We start from the raw sequence: 22,600 nt of genomic DNA on the forward strand, positions 1-22,600 counted from the left end.
CGCCAATATGTACAAAACTGGAAGAAGTTTTACAAAGAAGAATACGTTCATATTTCAGATAATTTACTTTTAGAATACACCTGTATACTTCACACAATCTCTCTCTGATTCCCAGGCCTCAGTGAATCGATGTGTTTCTGATTTTTTTTATACTTAAGAATGAGCAGACGGTAGAAAAAAGAGCCCGCCAGAAGTAAGTCTCTGCACAGATTTATTTTATTTCAGATCAGCATATAATGCCGATAATGGATATAATGATAACAGTATCACACAACAATTTCTTTCCCGTTGAGCGCATTACTGCTTTAAACAACATTTTACAATCGCGCTCCCTACTGCACGAGATCAACAATATTTCTACTTTTGCGATGCCAGTCCGGCAGCTGTTCTGCTTTCATCTCGGTTCACTTTGAAATGCTCCCAGCGACAGCAGAAAGCCTCATTTATAGCTTTCTGCAAAACTGGATAGAACCCGCGGGGAGATTTGAAAATAAAACAAAATTCCTCTGCGTGGAAACCGTAGGAAAATACCGGCGCCAAATCATCCACCGTTTTCTTTCCGATTTGAAAAGCCCGCCAACATGGGCAATACGAGGAAGACGCTTTACATGAATGCTTACGATTTAATTTCCTTTCAGATTACAAATTGATACTTGACATAACCTCTCGTTCTCACTCAGTGAGTAACACCGGCTTCGGGAAATTTTGTAATTATTGTGCTCGATCAGACTTCCCTGTTAATCTCGGTTCATTTTGAAAGCCTCTTCTCGAGAACGGCAAGCCCCACATACTGCATTCTGAAAATAAATTCGGAGAACTTCACGTCGAGATTTGGGAATTGAAACAAAACACAAATCGCACGATACTACTCTTCGTGGGTCTCAAATTCGGGGTCATTTGCTTTCGTTACCACGGGAGAAATTTAGGGCTCATTACCCACAGGGACAAAACCCTCCAACATGTCCGAAAAAGGAAAAAGACGTTTTACAAAGAGGAATGAATGATTTAATTTTTCATCGAATTTAATTCATTTTTCATATTGCAAGTGGACCCTGAAATATTTAGGAAAAACTCACATAACCTTCTTGCCGGAGAGAGAGGTGAAACTTTAGTTTAAAGTGCCGTCCCTATTGTCCTTGATCAGACTTCAACCAGTTTCACACTTGATATGGCAATCCAGCAGTTAATCTGGTTTTATCTCAGTTCAGTTTGAAAGCCCCTTATCGACAGCTGAGGGCCTCATTTGCAGTGCTCTGCAAACATCAGACGAAGTCTCAGTGGCGCTTTGAAAAGTTAATGAAAGAAAAGGACAAGTAAATTTCAAAATCGATTCGTGGGACTAGAACAGTTACTTTTCATTCCGGGTGAAACTCGTGTTTCATACCCCACGGGGCACTGTAGCTTTTGCGCTGATCAAGGGTTACAGAGTAACTGGAAAACATCGAAGGTGCAGAAAAAAATGACTCCGGGACGAAAAGTATGTTCTCTATACAGGCAGGGAAAACAGTCAGGGAACGACGCAACCGAGAATAAAGTTTATTGAAAACGAAACACAAAGCTTAGGGACATGAATTATACAGACCCAGAATAAACCACAAAGTTAAAACCTAATTTCTTAAGAAGGGTCTCGCCCCGACATGTCAACATTCCTGCTCCTCTGACGCTGCTCGGCTTGCTGTGTTCACCCAGGCCCACACCTTGTTGTCTCAGATTTTCCAGCATCGACTATCCAAGTTAAAACGGTTCAGCTGCCTCAGTGCAATTGTGGGTGGCTCTTAAAAGAGCCGTTGGGTTTTGGATTGGTGTCTGCTTTCAGCAGTGAGGTGTCTCACTTGGAGCTGGTGTACTTGGTCACCGCCTTTGTACCCTCCGACACGGCGTGCTTGGCCAGCTCCCCGGGCAGCAGCAGCCGCACGGCGGTCTGGATCTCCCGGGAGCTGATGGTGCTGCGCTTGTTGTAATGGGCCAGGCGGGAAGCCTCCCCTGCGATACGCTCGAAAATATCGTTGACGAACGAGTTCATGATGCTCATGGCCCTGGAGGAGATGCCGGTGTCGGGGTGAACCTGCTTCATCACTTTGTAGATGTAGATGGAGTAACTTTCTTTCCTGCGTCGGCTCCTTTTCTTGCCGCTTTTCCCCGGCGCCTTCTTGATGATTTTCTTCGCGCCTTTCTTGGAAGTTGCCTGCGATTTCTTCTCATCTGCCATAACGACGGTCACTGTCAGACACAGAATAAGGGAAAGTGGGCGCGGAGATCGCTTTTTATAGGCTGCTGGCGTCAGCAATGCTAATGAGGGATTGGGGAGGTCTTGTTCATGATTGGACAGTTTACAAGAATCTCAGAGGATGTGATTAGCTTTTCTGTGATTGGTTAGTGTGGGACACAACGGGGATCTGTCAGAGATATGCAACGAAAAGTGAAACACAAGCCGAAATTTTGTACCCGGATCACTCTACATTTAACTCGTTATTGTCATTTATTGATATTGTGAACACAGTACCTGAGAGTTTTTAATTGCGACAATGTATTTATCTGCTCAAAGCAACCTTTCATGCATAACATATTATTTTGTTTCATCACTCTCTGTAGTTTCTGCATTACACTATAAGCAGTATTGTGTTCAGAGCTTGATGTTTAATGAGGGATAGTTTGTCGAATATCTGCCAGTCTCTGCGATATGAAAATGGGAGTGCAGTTATCCATCTGACGCTTTTCACGCAGTGTGGATGGTTATTACTCTCTCACAGTCTGTTCCTGTCATACTGTCACAAAGATATACAACACTCGTGGGTCCACCTCATCCATGGCAACCAGATATCCTAAATTAATCTAGTCCTATTTGCCAGCATTTGGCCCACATCACTCGAAGCCCTTCCTATTCATACACCCGCCCAGATGCCATTTAAATGTTGTAGCTGTACTCAACTCCACCACTTCCTCTGGCAGTTCACTGCAATTCCACACTACACTCTGTGAGCAAACATTGCCCACCTTAAGTTCCTTTCAAATCGTGATTTTCTCATCCAAAACCCATGCCCTCTAGTTTCGGACTCCTATCCCGTGTGCATAAGAACGTGATTATTCATGCTATCCATGCCCCTCTTACTTTTATATCTTCTATACAGTCACCACCCAGCCTCAGACACTTCATGGAAAACAAGCTGCAAAACAAGCCACAATAAGCCCTGTCTATTCAGTCTCTCCCTGAAACTCAAACTTTCAAACTGTGGCAACATCCTTTTAAACATGTTCCTGACTCATGCAAGTTTAACAACACCTTCCCTATTGCAAGGGGGCATCAGAACTGAATGCAGTATTTCAGAAGTAGTCGAACCAATCTTCTGTACAGTCACAACATCACCTCCCAATCCTCAATATAAACTGAATGCCCTGACCAATAAAGGCAATTGTATCAAACACCTTCTTCACTGCCCTGTCTCCCTGGAATTCCACTTTCAAGACGCTATGAGCCTGCATTCCATGGCCACTTAGTTTGGCAACACTTCCCGAGAATTGACCATGAAGTGTGCAAGTCTTGCCCCGATCTTCTGTGACAAAATGTAGCACCTCACATTTGTCAAGATTAAACCCCAGCTGCCACTCCATAGCCCATTGGTCCTCTCGATCAAGGTCCTGTTGTAGTCTGAGGTCAGGCAGTCATGCAGCATGGAGAAAGGCCCTTCAGCCCAAACTGGTTCATGCTGATCATGGTGCCCTCTCAGCTAATTCCAACTGCCCACATTAGGTCCATATCCCTCTAAAACCTACCCTTTTTTTAATGCTGCAATTGCACCTGCCTCAACAACTTTCTCTGGCAGCTGATTCCACATGTGCACCACTCCGCAAGGTCCTTCTTAAATCCCTCTATTTTCTTGAAAAACCTTCCGCACTTTCAAAACTACATCTTAATTTTGTATTATTGGAAAACATATGAATCATGCCTTGTACATTCACATCAAGGCCACTTATCACACAATCATCGAATCCCTACTGTGTGGAAATAGGCCCTTTGGCCCAACAAGTCCATGCTGACACTCCGAGCATCCCACCCAGATCCATCCTGCTATAACTCACCCAACACATGACTGAACACTACGGGAAAATTCCCATAGCCAACCAACCTAGCCTGCACATCTTTGAACTGTGGGAGGAAACCGGAGCACCCGGAGGAACATCATTCAGACACGGAGAGAATGTGCAAACTCCACATAGATAATCGCCTGAGGATGGAATTGAACCCAGATCCCCGGTGCTAGCCACTGAGACACCGAGGTGCCCAACAAAGGTCACAGCACAAACCCCTGTGGCACACCACGAGTCACAGGCCTCCAGTCCGAGAAACAAGCTTCAACCATCACACTCTGCTTTCTACCATCGAGCCATTTTTGAATCAAATTAGCTAGCTCTCCCTGGATCCCTTGCAACCTAACCTTCATTGCTAGTCTGCGTGCAGGACCTTGTCAAAGGCCTTACTAAAGTCCACACAGACTGCATCTACTGCCCTCCCCTCATCTATTCACTTGGTTACTTCTTTGAAAAACTCAAAGATTTGTCACATGTGCCTTTCCGCACACAAATCCATGCCGACTATCCGTAATCATACCTTGAATATCCAAATGTTCATTGATCCTGTCACTCAGCATCCTTTCCAATAACTTGCTTACTGCTGGTGTTAGGCTCACTGGCTGGAAGTTCCCTGGCTTGTCTTTCCTCCCTTTCATAAACAATGTAACAACTTTAGCCACCCTCCAGTCTTCTGGAACCTCGCCAGTGGCTAAAAATGAAGCTAAAATCTCTGCAAAGGAAGGGCCTCTGCAATTTCTTTACTGGCTTCCCACAAAATCCGAGATGGACACTATCAGAACTCAGAAATTCATCCACCTTTGTATGATCTAAGGCTGCAAAGACACCCTTTCTGTTCATACATATGCAGTCCAAAATATCTCTACTTCCTTCCCTTATTTCTAATAGGGATTATAGGGTGGCACAGTGGCTAGCACTGCAGCCTCACAGCACCAGGGACCCAGATTCGATTCCAGCCTCGGGCGACTGTCTGTATGGAGTTTACACATTCTCCCTGTGTCTGCGTGGGTTTCCTCCGGGTGCTCCGGTTTCCTCCCACAGCCCAAAGATGTGCAGGTTAGGTGGATCGGACATGCTAAATTGCCTGTACTGTTCAGGGGTGTGTGGGTTACAGGGGTATGGGTCTGGGTGGGAAGCTTGAAGGGGTGGTGTGGACTTGTTGAGCCGAGGCGCCTGTTTCCACACTGTAGGGAATTAATCTCATTTCCTTAGCATCCATGATTCTCTCCTCAGCAAACACTGAGGAGAAATATCCATTAAAAATCCTCCCCTTCTGCTGTGGCTCCACACATGGACCACCATCCTGATCTTAAAGAGGTCGTCCTCTCCACAGCCAACCTTTTACTCTTATTATAACTAATGAGCCTCTGGGGATTATCTGTAACCTTTTCTGCCAGATCCATTTCATGACATCTTTTTGCTCTTCTGATTTCCCTCTTGTGTGCTTCTCCACTTTTTATAGTTATCTAGGGATTCACTTGAGCCTGATAGTTTAAACCCAATGTATGCCTTCTTCCCTTTCCTGACCAGATCTTCAACGTCGCTTGATATTTCAGGTCATCTACCTCTGTCATTTCTGTTGTCCAAAAGTGTGGCATTATTAGTCTGTACCTTTCAATGTGTGCTCTGTGAATGTGTGGGTGTAGTTCTCAATCCATGCCTGACAGTTTCTCCAAGAAAATGCATGAGTGTTGTTACTCGTACCTACATGTCCATTCGGTGGTATCAATGTAAGAGTGCAGGCATTAGTCTGCACATGCCAATTTCTGCTCCGTCAATATGCGAGTTTAGTTTCTGTTAGGCAGATGTGAGAAGGTAGTTATCACACTGTACCTGGGAGACTTTGTTCTGTGACTATTGAGTTCAGTTGTCACACTGCACCTCCCAGTTTTTAGTTTGTGACAAAGAGAGTGTGGTTTTAAATCTGAGACTGTCAGTTTCTCCTAAGTGAGTTTGTTTGTACAATTATCAGTACATTCCTGCAAGATTCTGTTGCATGAATGTGTAATTGTAGTTATCATTCCGTCCATATCAGTCTTTGCTGTGTGAAATTATGAGAGGATGTACTAATTTTTCCCCATCAGTCTTCTGTCTTGTGAAAACGGGTGTTTAGTTATCAATCTGTTTATTTTCATCCATGCTCTGCGAATGTTTGGCAGCAGTTATCACTATCTCAGGAGCACAAAATCTGATGTTTCGGGCCTAGACCCTTCATCAGAGAGGGGGATGGGGAGAGGGAACTGGAATAAATAGGGAGAGAGGGGGAGACGGGCTGAAGATGGAGAGAAAAGAAGATAGGTAGAGAGGAGGGTATAGGTGGTGAGGTCGGGAGGGGATAGGTCAGTCCAGGGAAGATGGACAGGTCAAGGAGGCGGGAGGACGTGATCGGTTGGAAATGGAGGTGTGGCTTGAGGTGGGAGGAAGGGATTGGTGAGAGGACGAACAGGTTAGGGAAGCAGACACAGGTTGGGCTGGTTTTGTGATGCAGTGGTGGGAGGGGAAGAACTGGGCTGGTTTTGGGATGCAGTAGGGGAAGGGGAGATTTTGAAGCTTGTGAAGTCCACGTTGATACTACTGGGCTGCAGGGTTCCCAAGCGGAATATGAGTTGCTGTTCCTGCAACCTTCGGGTGGCATCATTGTGGCAATGCAGTAGGCCCATGTCGCCTGAGGAATGGGAGGGGGAGCTGAAATGTTGCGCGACTGGGAGGTGCAGTTGTTTGTTGCAAACCGAGCGGAGGTGTTCTGCAAAGCAGTCCCCAAGCCTCCGCTTGGTTTCTCCAATGCAGAGCAAGCCACACTGGGTGCAATGGATACAATATACCACATTGGCAGATGTGCAGGTGAACATCTGTTTGATATGGAAGGTCATCCTGGGGCCTGGGATGGGGGTGAGGGAGGTGTGTGGGACAAGTGTAGCACTTCCTGCGGTTGCAGGGGAAGGTGTCTGCTGTGGTGTGGTTGGAGGGGAGTGTGGAGTGGACAAGGGAGTCGTGGAGAGAGTGATCTCTCCGGAAAGAGACAAGGGTGGGAATGGAAAAATGGCTTGGGTGGTGGGGACGGATTGTAGATGGCGGTAGAGTCGGAGGATGATATGTTGTATCCAGAGGTAGGTGGGCTGGTATGTGAGGATGAGGGGGATCCTCTGGGGTCACCCTACTGCATCCCAAAACCAGCCCAGTTCTTCCTCTCCCCCCACTGCATCCCAAAACCAGCCCAGCTTGTTTCTGCTTCCCTAACCTGTTCTTCCTCTCACCAATCCCTTCCTCCCACCTCAAGCCGCACCTCCATTTCCTACCTACCCCTCATCCCGCCTCCTTGACCTATCCATCTTCCCTGGACTGAACTACCCCTCCCCACCTCCCCACCTGTAGGCTCCTCTCTACCTATCTTGTTTTCTCTCCATCTTGGGTCCGCCTCCCCCTCTCTCCCTATTTATTCCAGTTCCCTCTCCCCATCCCCCCCCTCTGATGAAGGGTCTCGGCCCGAAACGTCAGCTTTTGTGCTCCTGAGATGCTGCTTGGCCTGCTGTGTTCATCCACCTCCACACTTTGTTGTCTTGGATTCTCCAGCATCTGCAGTTCCCATTATCATATCACTCTGTATCTGTCAGGTTCTGCTTGATGATTAAATTTCCAGTCTATCCATGGCAGTTTCTGTTATAAGAATGTGAGGGTTTAGTTATCACTCTGTTTCTGCCAGGCTCTGTGATGTCAACGTCTGAACGCTGTTATCAGTTCTTTCACTGTCAGTTTCTGCGACTGTGTGTATGTGAGTGTGGTTGTCAATTTATACCTGCCATTTTCTGGTATGTGAATATGAGAGTTTGGATATTAAACAGCGCCTGCCAGCTTCTGATGTGTCAATATTTGAGTGCAGTTATCAATCTGTTCCTGTGATAACGGGAACTGCAGATGCTGGAGAATCCAAGATAACAAAGTGTGGAGCTGGATGAACACAGCAGGCCAAGCAGCGTCTCAGGAGCTGCTTGGCCTGCTGTGATTGTCCAGCTCCACACTTTGTTATCAATCTGTTCTTGACAGTCTCTGCTATGCAATAGGTGGGATTGAAGCTGTTTGTCATTGTCAGTATTTACGGTGTGAATGTGTGAGTGTAGTTATCTATCCGTACCTGTTTGTTGCACCTGACAAGATAACATGAATGCAGTTACCAGTCAATGCGAGTCAGTTTCTGCTATGTTAATACAGAAGTTAGTTATCAGTCTATGCCTGTGTGTTCCTGTTCTCTGAATGTATGACTGTGATTATCAGTCTCTAGCTCAAAGATTCCTCAATGTGAATACGTGAGTTTAGTTATGGATCTGTACACCGGACCTGAAATGTTAACTCTGTTTTCTCCCTCACAGATGCTGCTGGACCTGCTGAGCTTTTCCAGCAACTTTGTTTTTGTTCCTGATTTACAGCTTCCGCAGATAACAAGGCATGGGGGTGGATGAACACAGCAGGACAAACAGCATCTTAGGAGCATAATAGCTGACGTTTTCGGCCGAGACCCTTCATCATAAAAAGGGGGAGGGGGAGAGGATTTTGAAATAAATAGGTAGAGAGAGGGAGGTGGACTGAAGATGGGCAGAGGAGAAGACAGGTGGAGAGGAGAGTATGGGTGGGGAGGTAGGGAGGGAATAGGTCAGTCTGGGGAGGATGGACCGGTCAAGGGGGCAGGCTGAGGTTAGGAGGTAGGAAATGGAGGTGCGGCTTGACGTGGGAAGACGGGATAGGTGAGGGGAAGAACAGGTTAGGCAGGTGGGGAAGAGCTGGGCTGGTTTGGGATGCAGCGGGGGGAAGGGAGATTTTGAAGCTGGTGAAATCCACATCGATACCTTGAGGCTGCAGGGTTCCCAAGCGGAATATGAGTTGCTGTTCCTGCAACCTACGGGTGGGATCATTATGACACTGCAGGATGCCCAGGATGGACATGTTGTCTGAGGAATGGGAGGGAGAGTTGAAATGGTTCGCGACTGGGAGGTGCAGTTGTTTATGGCGAACCAAGCGGAGGTGTTCTGCAAAGCAGTCCCCAAGGCTCCGCTTGGTTTCGCCAATGTAGAGAAAACCACACCGCGTACAGCGGATGCAGTATACCACATTGGCGGATGTGCAGGGGAACATCTGCTTGATGTGGAAAGTCATCTTGGGGCCTAGGATTGGGGTTAGGGAGGAGGTGTGAGGGCAAGTGTAGCACTTCCTCCGGTTGCAGGGGAAGGTGCCGGGTGTGCTGGGGTTGGAGGGCAGTGTGGAGCGGACAAGGGAGTTGTGGAGAGAGTGGTCTCATCTGAAAGCAGACAAGGGTCGGGTAGTAAAAATGTCTTCGGTGGTCGGGTTGAATTGTAGATGGCACAAGTGTCGGAGGATGATGCATTGTATCCAGAGGTTGGTAGGGTGGGATGTGAGGACCAAGGGGGTTCTGTTTTGGCGGTTATTGCGGGGTCAGGGTGTGAGGGATGAGGCAAGGGAAATGTGGAAGACACGGTTGAGGGCATTGCCGACTGCTGCGGGGGGAACATCCGCAGTTCTTTCGGTTTTTATATTGTCCGTTTATGCTGTGTGAAACACTGAGTGTGGGTATCTATGTGGGCCTTTCAGTTTCTGATTTGTGGATGTATGAGTGCAAATTTACTTTGTACCTGTCAGTTTCTGCTCTGGAAATGTGAGAGCGTAGTTGACAACCTCGTCCTCACAGTTTGTGCTGTGTGAATGAATGCAGTTATATATCTGTCTCTGCCACTTTCTGTTGTGTGAATGTGAGAGTGCAGGAATCAATCTGTACCAATCAGTTAATGCAAGTGGAATGAGGGATGTAGGTATCATGTACATGTCCGTGTTATCATCAACCTGTTCCTGTCAGTTTCTGCTATCCGGGTACCTGAGTATAGATGTCATTCTCTGTCAGTCAGTTTCTACTCAGTGAATATGTGTCTGAAATTATCAGTCTGTCCATGACACTGTTTTGCTATGTGAATGTTTAGTTATCAATCGCTCTCCATCAATGTCAATTAGGAGAGCCTGAGAGTGTAGTTATTACATGTTTTAATACATTCTGATCAGATACTCAACTACAATAGCAATCATCCCAACATCTACTCATGGAGCTGCACCAAAACACTGTTCAAGTGAGCCACAACACACTGCAGCATCCAGAGCTGCGTAAAGCTGAGGAAGAACACGATACAGTGACTAGAGAAACGAAGGTTACCTGAAAAGCATTGTCCTTCGACACCTGCACAACAGACGACAAATGGATTACACAGCACGTCCAGAGACACTAGTCACCTGACCAAACATGAAAAACATATCAGAAATGAGCACCATATTGCCCCGAGCCAACAACCAGAACTGACAGAACCAACGTTATTTGCACGATATCGTGCACAGATGCCAAAAGCAGTACAAAGGCCAAACTGGTAGGAAACTAGCCATTATGATTCGAAAACACAAACTAGCTACCAAGAGACATGGCCAACTATCACTCATCTCAATACGCATGGACAAAGAGGGACACCAATTTGACTGGGACAACTTAGTCATCTGAGGAAAAGCCAACCAAAGACATGCACGAGAATTCCTGGAGGCCTGACATTCAAACTGGAATGCCATTAACAAATGCGTAGAGCAGGATCCCATACACCAACCACTGAGAAACAAATCCAGAAGTGATGTCAGCCACGCCAGCAAACTGCAGCACATGAACAGCCAGCAGGACACAACAGCAACACATCACCAGAGGTGCACTGAAGGTATTATGTAGATGGTGACAAAATGTCTCTAAACAAGCAAGAAGCTTGTTGAGCAATTCAACAACAGCATAGTTATTAATCTGACCCCAACGGTTCATGCAATGCAAGTGTGACAGCAGCTATCATTGTGTAGCCGCCAGTTTCTGCAATTTGAATGTCACTGTTATCAATCTCTGAGTTTCTTCTTGGTGACCATGTGAGTGCAGTTATCAATAACGGCCTGTCAGCTTCTGCTCTGTGAATATGAGAGTAGTTACCAAACTGTATCTGTCAGCTAATGCTTTGTGAAACTGGGAAGGCTGACTCCAGAATCTGCAGCTCTTGCTATCTCTAAAGTGATCGTCAATCAGTTCCACGAATTTCTTCTGTATGGATATGTGCATGTAGAGCACCCTGTACCTATCAGTCCCTCATAATTTGCAAGTAAAGTTATCAATATGTACCTGTGGGAATCTACTTTGTGAATATTTGAGTATAGTTATCAAACTGTACCCGTCGGTATTTTTTAAGTCTGTGGGTATGCAGTTATAAAACTGTACCTGTCACTTTATGGTCTGTGAAATTGGGAGTTGTCATCAATATGTAGCTGCCAGTTTCTGCTGTGTGGATATGTGAAAGTAGTTATCGTTCAGTTGCTGTCAGTTTGCTATGTGAATGTGAGTGTTGTTTACTAACCTGTGTATACCAGTTTCTATGATGTGAATGTGTGAATATCTTTATTAATCTTTAGCGGTCGGTTTCTGCAATGTCAATATGTGAGTCTCGTCATCCTTTCTCTTTTGTATGCATTTGCAACACAAATGAGTGAGGTTAGGCATCAATCCATACTGGTCATTTTCTACTTGTAAAAGTGGCTTAATTGTCAGCAGCCAGTAATATTCTTAGTGGAGGTGTGATTCATTATGTGATAATTGCTAGTAGAGTATTTTACGTAGATTTCATTCAGATACTGAGTGTATAATTTCAGTTTATCCATCTTCAAAAATGGTGTAAAAGTCTATGGGTGATGAATGCTGAAATTTGTTGGAACTGTGTATGTGGAATGGAGAGATAAGAAAAATAAAGTTTAATTTCTCCAACGTTGTTCTCCTGTTGGAAAAATTTGAACATATCTGTTGGAAATTAAGCTCACTGTGTGTCCGACTCAATCTGCTCTGTGACTGCGAAAAGGATGTTCTCTGCTCTGACAGTGGGAACATACCTGCTGTTTATCAGAAGGATCTGGTCACACTTGCCTCTGCACTGAAGAAATCTTACTTTGTCTTGGTCATTCAAGTGTTTTCTTTTTTTCTGCGGGAAGACAGAAGAGATAGTTCGTGTAAAGCAACATCAATTGGGTTTGACAATGTTTAACTGATCAACACAACATTTCATTAATAATCATTTGGATATACTAATATTACTAGGAATTCTTGCATAACTATGGGTTTTGATCCAATCTTGCCCGAGCTGCTCCTTGTCTGATCATTTCTAAAAACTTCAACACCATTTGAATGAGCTCCTGAAAGTAAATGATACCTGTACAGCTCCATGACTGGAACCACCCAGTGGAAGCTTGTCAGTGGATGCGAGTTTAGTTATTGATCTATTCATGTCAGTTGCTACTTGGTGAATGTGTGAGTGTAGTTATCAATGTGTCCCTCAAGGTCTTTGGTAATTATTCATGTATTGCACAGCAGAGGCTGACAGGGACAGAATGATCAGGAACTATTGATCCATTTAAATTATGCAGCACAGAAGGTGGCCATTTGGCTCATTATATCCATGCTGACCCAAACACCCCAAAATGGCCATCATAAAATATGATCTTCTTGCATACATCCCATAGCCCTGCAGCTTGCAGACTTAATGTGGAGGTCCAGGTATGTTCTTACAAGAGTTGAGAATCTCTGCTATCAGCAACTCAGGGAGCGTATTTGAGATAAGCACCCTCTCATAAAAATGGTTTTCCTCCCATCATCTCTCATCGTCTTGCCACTTCACTTAATCCACACCCAATGGTTTTTAAACTCTATGCCAAGGGAAACAGATTCCCCCTGTCGACTCTATCTCTGCCCATCCCAATTGCCTGAATCATGGCACTCCCAGCTTTCACTGTTCAAAATAATACAGCTCCAACCTCTGCAATCACTCCTCATAGCTATAACTCTCCAGCCCTGGCAACATTCCAGTAAATCTTCTCTGCAATATATCCAGAGCAATAACGTTTTCCTGTAATGTGGTGACCATCGTGGCGCACAATACATCAGTTCCAGCCTCACCAGTGTCTTAAATACTTTCACCGTTATAGCCCTACTTTTGTGTTGTATACCTCTGCCAAAAAAGGACAGCATTCTATATACCTAGTTTCACAATCTTATCCACCTGTACTGCTATTTTCATACTCCATTTCACTTGCACACCAAACCACTCACTTTATGTACTATTTCCACACCACCTCATGTATTCCTATTTTGTGTCCTTGCACCTCCTGAAATGCATTACCTCACATTTATCAGAGTTGAACTCCATCTGCCACTCATCTGCCCCTTCCACTAAAACTTCTATATCATTTTGGAGCTGACAGCTATCCTCTGCACTACCAGTACACTGTTAAATTTTTGTGCTGGCTGAAAATTTCCCAATTGTATCCCCATGTTCAAGTTAAAGTTGTTATCACATAAAACAAACAGCAGATGTCCCAACACTGAGCTATGAGAAACACCACTTGAAACAGCTTTCGGTTTACAACGGCAGCCATTGACCATTTGATTCCTGTTGCAAAGCAAACTTTGCTTCCAATTTAGCACATTGCTCTGTATCCCAAAAGCCTTTCCATTTCTGATTCATCTGCTGCATGGTATTTTATCAAATGTCTTCCTAAAATCCCTGTAGTTAACGTGCATTACACTATCCTCACACATTCACGTGGCATTCACTGACAGGTATTGATTGATAACTAAAATCACACATCCACATTGTGAAAACTGACAGGGACTGATTGAAAAATACAATTGCACCTTCACACAGCAATCAGTGTCTATTTCTGTTATACAGATGTGAGTTTTGTAATTAATCTGTTGATAATGATGTGTGAACATGCAACGTGAATATTTGAGAGCAAATTTCCATCTGTATCTGTCCACGTCTGCTCTGGGAACCTGAGAATGTAGTTATTCATCTGCAACTATCAGTTTTTGTGATGTGAATATATAAATGTAGTTATGAATTTGTAATGCTTTCCTCTCCATGAATACGAGAATACAGTTATCTATTTCGACCTATCATTCCCAGCTATGTGCATATACGGACATTGTTATCAATCTGTCCCTGTCATTACCTGCAGTGTGAATGTTGAAGTGCAGTTGTAAACCTTTTCCAATCAGTTTCTGTGATTTGAATATGGAAATATAATTGTTATTTCCCCCTATCAGATTCTACTCTGTGAATATAACTGCCTTGTTATGCCATTTTATGCCTCATGCGGCTTGGGAGTGTTACTGTGAGTTTCTTCTGATCAGTTTCTGCTTTGTGAATATGAGAGTGCAGAAATATTGTCAAAGTACATCTGGGAAACAGACCTTTGGTCCAACAGTCCATGCCGACCAGAGGGATCAATTTCATTCCTTTCCTTTCAGCATCTGTTTGTTGTATGAGAGGGAGATTTCTAATGAGGTGCCAATCTGAATTAAAGATGGCTATTGGGCTAAGTGACACTGTCCTTTTCCAAATGTCTGCTTGTGTTTCCAGCTCTGCATGTATGATTGGATTCCCTTTATGAGGTGTATTATAAATTATTATATCATTATAACACTAATTTATAATACATTAATCACAAAGAGAGTGTGGGCATTCTTCTGAAATAGTCAGTCTCCCACTCAGATTATAAGCGTGGTTACTGCTGGTTTTCATCAGCATCGGGCTGACAGTCAGCATGGGATCGACTCAGTCTCTGGCATTGTGTGTCAATGTATTCCTCATGCGTTGTCTTCATATTTCACATGGGTAACGAGTGGGTAATGTTGCATTGAACAAGTTACTTGTAGGAACTGCTGACATTCTTCTATTGTTCAAATCTCTGCTGCTCAACATGAATGAGATTTTACCCAATGCCAAATAATCAGATCATGTAAATTAAACTTTTAATACCTTTGTCAGTCTCCGACTCTGTGGATACAGTTTGGTCACTGTCCGGTTTATGATAGTAAGTTTCGTTCGGGATTGGTCAGTCACTCAAAAACTGAATGTGTATTTATTCCTCCTGTAACAAGATCATGAGATCAGCGTTTCTTCAATCTATTTCCAATAAACTCCAGTTATCTGTATCTGTTCACGACCCCATTTGCTTTCTTCTTTGGTCCATTTAACAACATCTTTATGCAGTACTTCTGCACGAGATGAGAGCTGCTTTTTAATTTGTACCTCTTTGGAAGCAAATTAAATTGGAATGTTTATTTCATTTTAAACTTGGCCTAATATATATTTCCTTCAGTTTCAACAAAGAAAATTGTTGCACTAGTTACGTGTCCAAATCAAAGGCATGGTGTGATATTTGGAAGCATATTTAATCTGGATTTCAATTTACTTCTTGAGCTGTTTCAGTAGAATTCATCATTGATCATGCAATCGATTCAGTATTTTCTGATGTAGTGAACATGACGAATTTACTTTATGCCAAGCTTATACCTCATACTTAATCCTCAAGGAAAGTATTCACATCCTGGGATTGAAGTACTTCGCTCTTACCCTGTCCTATTAATGCGTAATGAAAGGGGAGCTTTCCCACCCATGTGATATTTAAGAGAAATGGCATTTTCTTTTGTTTTTGCCTGGGTATCTACTAACCTGGCAGCATCTCCACGCTTTCTAAGTTATTCTGTACCTACGGTGTATTGGCACAAGAGCTGCTGTTATGAAACAAGACAGACAGATACACTCAATTGATCCTATTTCTATCTTCCTGTATTGCGTTACTGAGCAGATTAAGTATTTCTTGCAAAGTGGAGAGCCAATTACCACCATGGCAGAGGACAGAGTTTTCGGTTCATTTCTTCTTTCGCAAATGTGAAACAGCCTATATTCTTCAGTTGTTTGTGCCTCCAGCATTTATAAGCAAGTGAAAATGCAAGGCATTGCAACTGAAATGAGTCTGTGCCTTTCTTTAGAGTTGAGGACAGAGAAGCAATCGACCTTTGCCAAGGATACATTGCAGAGTCTAACCGCTGTGGTGATATCAAAGGATATTTTCAGGATGAGATTAATATTATTCAACATTGCATAGTGACACAAGTCTTGGAATGCTGCTAAAGTAAAGATGTTAATTTAGTATGTTATTGCCAAAGAGGAAGTGCAATGAACAAATCAACTGCATTGCGGCTGACTGACCACAATGTTGCTTGTGCAGGAAAGAAAATTAGCCTTCTTACTTGGATCTCGTTTTATGGCGCGGACATTAACATGCTCGGTGTTGAACTTTTGTTTTCTGTCATTCACTGGGCACAACTGGAACCGTCAAACTGAATTTACTGAAGAATAAACACTGTTGAACAATGTTTGCAAAATTATAAGTGAGGGCGGTTCTATTGTGATCTTGCTTGTTTGAAAAAAACGGCATGAAGCTTTCTTGTGTTTTATGTAAAAATTCAGGTGGATTGTCAAGAGGAACAGAGCTATTTGAACAAATTTTAAGCTAATTTGAAAACAAAAGGTCTCTGATTATAAAGTCCTCTTGCTTAACATAGAATAAAAAAAATCTGATCATGCTTGGTGAAGAAATTGACAACTGATAAAGGTGAGGATGATACTTCCTCTGCCAACATGACACATTTATGGAATTTGAATACTGGCTGAATTGATGTAGAATTGTCGGCTGGTTGTTTCTGAACAGTGCAGATTCAGTGAGAGAAAGGACTGTTTCCTGTGCTGCAGACGTCTATGAATTTGTGTGTGTGAGAGTGGTAATCATCGCTTCGTACTTGTCGGTAGCTGTCACGTGAAGATATGAGCGTAATCATCAAACTGTCCCTCTCAGTTTCTGCTGTGAAATATGTGAGTTTCGTTATCAACCTATATCCATCAATTCCTCTTGCGTGAATGTCAAAGTGTTACAAATATGTCCCTGTCAAATTTGTCTGTGAATACGCAAATGTAGTTATCAATCTACATATGCTTATGCTTTTGCTGTCCTGTCATGTATGCATGTATTTATCAGACTGTACCTGTCAGTTTTTGTAGTCTGAATGTGTGTGTAATTATCTTTCTGTCCCTGTCATTTTCTGATATGTGAATATGAGTATGCCGTTATCAATACGTGCCTGTCAGTTTCTTCTCTCTGGCCGTGCAAGTGTATTTAACCATTTGGCCCTGTCAGATCCTGTCCTGTAAATCTGACAGATGAGTTTTTAGGCTATGCCTGACATTATCAGGTTTGTGAATGCATTTATCATTCTCTCCATGTATAATTTCTAGGGTAGGGTTTCTGTCTTTTATTTCGGCTTGCTCTGTCTCTGGTCTGGATACATATAGAGTTTAATGTTCATTTGTTGTTGCAAGCTCACTGTATGAGACATACTTAATTGTACAGTCAACAATCTAGGTTATCTGCTTGAGTGTAGGTTATTCTCTGTATCATTTCAGGTCCATTTAATCGCAAAGTTTATATTCATTGGAAGTGTATCAGATGGTTTTCACTGTTCAGTTTGTAGTTTTATGCAAACAAATGCAATGACAATATCAATTTCAATTTCAATTTCAATCTGAAAGTTATGCTGATATGCAATTTCTCCAGTTTGTACAAAAGGAAATGATACTTTAATTATCTCTAAGTCGATGAGATGGTGACACAGAGAGGTGAAATTAATCTCTTGTTCGATATATTTCTCGGACTACTTCTTGGGAATTCAGTGTGTCAAAGAACAAAAAAAAACATTTCAGCAGAGGAACAGGCTCTTTGGCCCTCCAAGCCTGTGCTGATCCATATCCCCTATCTCAACCTGTCACCTATTTTCCAAGGATCTGTATCCCTCTGCTCCCTGTCCAGTCACCTATCTGTCTACATACATACTAAGGGACACTATAACGCATGCCTCTACCACCTCCGCTGGCAACGCATTCCAGGCACCCAAAGCCTTCTGTGTAAAGAATTTTCCATGCATATCATCCTTAAACTTTTGCCCCTCACCTTGAAATCATGACGCGTAGTCAGAGAGTTCCACACTCTTGGAAAAAGCTTCTTGCTATCCACCCCGTCAATTCATCTCATGACTGTGTAGGCCTCAATCAAGTTCCCCCTCAACCTCCATCTTTCCAATATAAATAATCCTAATCTACTCAAACTCTCTTCATAACTAGCACCCTCCATACCAGGCAACATCCTGGTGAACCTCCTCTGCACCTTCTCCAAAGCATCAACATCCTTTTGGTAATGTGGTGACCTGAACCGAAAACAATATTCCAAATGTGTTCAAATCAAAGCCCTAGACAACTGTAACATGACCTGCCAACTCTTGCACTAAATGACACATCTGATGAAGGAAAGAATGCACTATGTCTTCTTGACCACTCTATCGACATGCGTTGCCACCTTCAGGGTGCAATGGACCTGAACACCCAGATCTCTCTGGGCATCAACTTTTGCTGGGGCTTTGCCATTTACCACATAATTCGCTCTTGAAGTGGATCTTTCAAAATGCATCACCTCGCATTTGCCTGAACTGAACTCCTCAAAATTTGTCCTTTTTTCCCCAAATACAGTGAATGAGTGATATTCACATTATGAACATGGGAGTGCATGTCCACACGAGGATTGAAGTATTTAGCTCACATTCTTTTCTATTTGTCACTTATCATGAAAGGCTAGCTCTCTGACCTGAAATCCGTGAGTGGAAATCATCTTCATTGTTACACTGTGAGGTTTGCAATATACATGATCTTCATGGCTGTTAGATGGTGTGACACGTGTGATGGGGATAGTGTATATATTTACAACTCAGTGGAGTGCGTGTGTGCCAGAAAGTGTGTTGCATACACTCTGCTGGCATTCTACGTCAGGCTTTGGGACAGGATGTGCATTTGGAAGGCACATTAATTAACTGTTCTGGCTGTGCCTGGGACATCTATTTGACAAAATAATGCTGTCCTGCTCAGTTACTGATGATAACGTCAACGTTTTCTTGCATATCTGTCCTCATTATCTGCTATATGTTTGGTTGGTGTAACTATGTAACAGCATGAAAGATTTCTTCACCTTGACAGTAAATTTGAAAACATGCTTACTAAATGTAGGTTTACTGCCATTCTTTTGTGTCTATTTCAGATGAAAATTCAGTCTATTCACTTTCAAAAATGCCTTAAATGCCAATAGGCTACAAATGAACTTTTTTGAAGCAGGGTGGTGTATTGAGAAAACAGAGGGGGAAAAAAAAACTTTTTATTTCGTTGTTTGTGCTTGACTGTTGGCTTGCACGCATGTCACCAGAAATGGAGTTTAATGTATCTCTGACTCAATTTGCTCTGTGCCTGTGGAAAGGATGTTCTCTGCTTGGACATGGTAACATACCTGTTGGTTGTTCAAAGCAGCTGGTCACCCTTGGCTTCGTACCAAGCACACATTACATCGTCTTGTTCCTGCAAGCGTTTTCCTGGGGGAAGACAGCAGAGTTTACTCCTGTAAATCAACATCAATTAAGTTTTAAAATGTCAAAAAGATTACTGTAATACTCAGGTAATAATTATTAGGATGTTTCTTTTCTTTAACTTCTTCTGAAGAACGGTGCTCCAAAAGCCTGTCATTTCAAAAGAACCTGAGAGATGATGACAGTGTCATGAGACATCTACCTTTTCTTTAAGGTCATCAATTCAAATGCAGGTCTGATTCCATTTTAACTTTCAGCTGCGACTTTTCTGAGGATTTTTTAAAAAATATATCTGCTTCGATAGCATCAGAGATAATGGGAACTGCAGATGCTGGAGATTCCAAGATAATAAAATGTGAGGCTGGATGAACACAGCAGGCCAAGCAGCATCTCAGGAGCACAAAAGCTGACGTTTCGGGCCTAGACCCTTCATCAGAGAGGGGGATGGGGGGAGGGAACTGGAATAAATAGGGAGAGAGGGGGAGGCGGACCGAAGATGGAGAGTAAAGAAGATAGGTGGAGAGGGTGTAGGTGGGGAGGTAGGGAGGGGATAGGTCAGTCCAGGGAAGACGGACAGGTCAAGGAGGTGGGATGAGGTTAGTAGGTAGCTGGGGGTGCGGCTTGGGGTGGGAGGAAGGGATGGGTGAGAGGAAGAACCGGTTAGGGAGGCAGAGACAGGTTGGACTGGTTTTGGGATGCAGTGGGTGGGGGGGGAAGAGCTGGGCTGGTTGTGTGGTGCAGTGGGGGGAGGGGATGAACTGGGCTGGTTTAGGGATGCAGTGGGGGAAGGGGAGATTTTGAAACTGGTGAAGTCCACATTGATACCATATGGCTGCAGGGTTCCCAGGCGGAATATGAGTTGCTGTTCCTGCAACCTTCGGGTGGCATCATTGTGGCAGTGCAGGAGGCCCATGATGGACATGTCATCAAGAGAATGGGAGGGGGAGTGGAAATGGTTTGCGACTGGGAGGTGCAGTTGTTTGTTGCGAACTGAGCGGAGGTGTTCTGCAAAGCACCTGCACCTCCCAGTCGCAAACCATTTCCACTCCCCCTCCCATTCTCTTGATGACATGTCCATCATGGGCCTCCTGCACTGCCACAATGATGCCACCCGAAGGTTGCAGGAACAGCAACTCATATTCCGCCTGGGAACCCTGCAGCCATATGGTATCAATGTGGACTTCACCAGTTTCAAAATCTCCCCTTCCCCTACTGCATCCCTAAACCAGCCCAGTTCATCCCCTCCCCCCACTGCACCACACAACCAGCCCAGCTCTTCCCCCCGACCCACTGCATCCCAAAACCAGTCCAACCTGTCTCTGCCTCCCTAACCGGTTCTTCCTCTCACCCATTCCTTCCTCCCACCCCAAGCCGCACCCCCAGCTACCTACTAACCTCATCCCACCTCCTTGACCTGTCCGTCTTCCCTGGACTGACCTATCCCCTCCCTACCTCCCCACCTACACCCTCTCCACCTATCTTCTTTACTCTCCATCTTCGGTCCGCCTCCCCCTCTCTCCCTATTTATTCCAGTTCCCTCCCCCCATCCCCCTCTCTGATGAAGGGTCTAGGCCCGAAACGTCAGCTTTTGTGCTCCTGAGATGCTGCTTGGCCTGCTGTGTTCATCCAGCCTCACATTTTATTATCTGCTTCGATAGCAATTGGGTAAAATCTAGAAATGGAACGATAATTGTACAGCTCCACGTAAGGTGCTACCCAGAGCCACTGCAATGTCTGCGCAGCTCATGTTACCAAATCCCAATGCACTGACTGTAGAATATATTGACTCTAATCCATGTCCTTTACAGGGTTCTTATATTTCCAGTCTTGTCCGTGTTTCGACTTTGACAGCACAATGTCAACAAACCGCATGAAACAGAATCCAAACAAGGAATTTCCATCAGTGGTTGGGGATTTGAAAACCACAAGACTGACCCCCAGCAGCTTCTTGCCGCTGTGTCTCCCTCAGCAGGCCCACACACAGCCCGAGAAAGGCCTCTCTCTATCCCCGCCCCCAGGCCGCTCTCTCTCCAAGTTCCGGGACCAGTTCCTGCCCCGCTCGGCCTCTTACCAACAGTCCCCGGTTCTCCCTGAACTGAGCCCGAATCAATGCCGGTCTCGGAGCCCCCCTCTGTGTCCCAGACTCACATCTCGATGCGCTGCCGGAAGGAGCCCGCTGCTCCCTCGCTTCCCTGGGCGCTGGTCTCTCCATTGCGGTCTGTTTCAAACAAACCTCTTCCACTCACTGAGTAAATGCCCGTCAATGGCAGCGCAGGGGGAGGGCCTCACGCATGCGCTCCTCTCAACAGCCAATTGCACCTCGTTTTCGGGGGGAATGTCGCGCATGCGCTACTTTTCCAAGTAATTCCCAGAAACAGTGATCAATTGATCATTTCCCCAATTCACTTTACACCCAGTTTCAGCAAAGCAACTGGGGGCTGTGGGGGAAAGAGCAGAGACCGTTTGTATATAATGACTTTTCTTTCCCACGATTCAATACAAATTCGCAAAAAAAAGAGCGTGAAACAGAAGCTGAACGATGAGTTTCGATCGTTTCCCGGACCATGTTAATAACTCCCTCCCTCCGGCTCTCACAATCTGGTGGGCAAGTGGAGTAGCTAACGGCCATTCGGCCCGTTAGATGTGCTCCCTAATTCAAAACATCACGCCTAATCTTATGATAACAAAGTGTGGGGCTGAATGGGCACAGCTGACAAGCAGCATCTGAGGAACACAAAAAGCTGGCGTTTCGGGCCGAGGCGCTTCCACAGAAAAGGGGAGGGGGAGAGGATTTTGAAATAAATACGGAGAGAGGGGGAGGCGGACCGAAGGTGGACAGAGGAGAAGATAGGTGCAGAGGAGAGTATGGGTTGGGAGGTAGGGAAGGGATAGGTCAGTCCGGGGAGGACGGACAGATCAAGTGGGCGGGACGAGGTTAGCAGGTCCGAAACGGAGGTGCAGCTTGAGGTGGGAGGAGGGGATAGGTGAGAGGAAGAACAGGTTAGGCAGGCTGGTACGAGCTGGGCTTGTTTTTAGATGCAGTGGTGGGAGCGGAGATTTTGAAGCTGGTAAAATCCACATTGATGCTATTGGGCTGCAGGGTTCCCCAGCGGAATATGAATTGATGTTCATGCAACTACCGGTGGCATCATT

At 44.6% G+C, this 22,600-nt stretch overlaps 1 protein-coding gene across 5 annotated transcripts; it reads right to left on the reverse strand.

Moving 5' to 3' along the window:
• Positions 1–205: 205 nt before the first annotated feature.
• Positions 206–21,640, reverse strand: LOC132206924 (late histone H2B.L4-like). Of its 5 annotated transcripts, XM_059642024.1 has the most exons (6): positions 21,596–21,639; positions 19,372–19,453; positions 14,964–15,075; positions 12,037–12,125; positions 10,295–10,371; positions 206–2,220 (listed from the first exon to the last, which is right to left on the reverse strand). In XM_059642024.1, the coding sequence occupies exon 6, from the start codon at positions 2,207–2,209 to the stop codon at positions 1,829–1,831; it is 381 nt and encodes a 126-aa protein (XP_059498007.1). In that variant the 5' UTR covers positions 2,210–2,220; positions 10,295–10,371; positions 12,037–12,125; positions 14,964–15,075; positions 19,372–19,453; positions 21,596–21,639; the 3' UTR covers positions 206–1,828. The 5 variants fall into 5 exon arrangements, with proteins under 5 accessions (XP_059498007.1, XP_059498010.1, XP_059498009.1 ...); XM_059642027.1 differs by lacking the exon at positions 10,295–10,371 and having other exon boundaries at positions 12,071–12,125; positions 21,596–21,640; XM_059642026.1 differs by lacking the exon at positions 14,964–15,075.
• Between the last annotated feature and the right edge of the window lie 960 nt (positions 21,641–22,600).

This window comes from Stegostoma tigrinum, chromosome 44, assembly GCF_030684315.1.
Source record: "Stegostoma tigrinum isolate sSteTig4 chromosome 44, sSteTig4.hap1, whole genome shotgun sequence".
NCBI lineage: Eukaryota > Metazoa > Chordata > Chondrichthyes > Orectolobiformes > Stegostomatidae > Stegostoma > Stegostoma tigrinum.

Excerpts from the sequence above, each read along its gene's own strand:
- LOC132206924 (XM_059642027.1), bottom strand. The coding sequence starts at position 2,209 with ATGGCAGATGAGAAGAAATCGCAGGCAACTTCCAAGAAAGGCGCGAAG.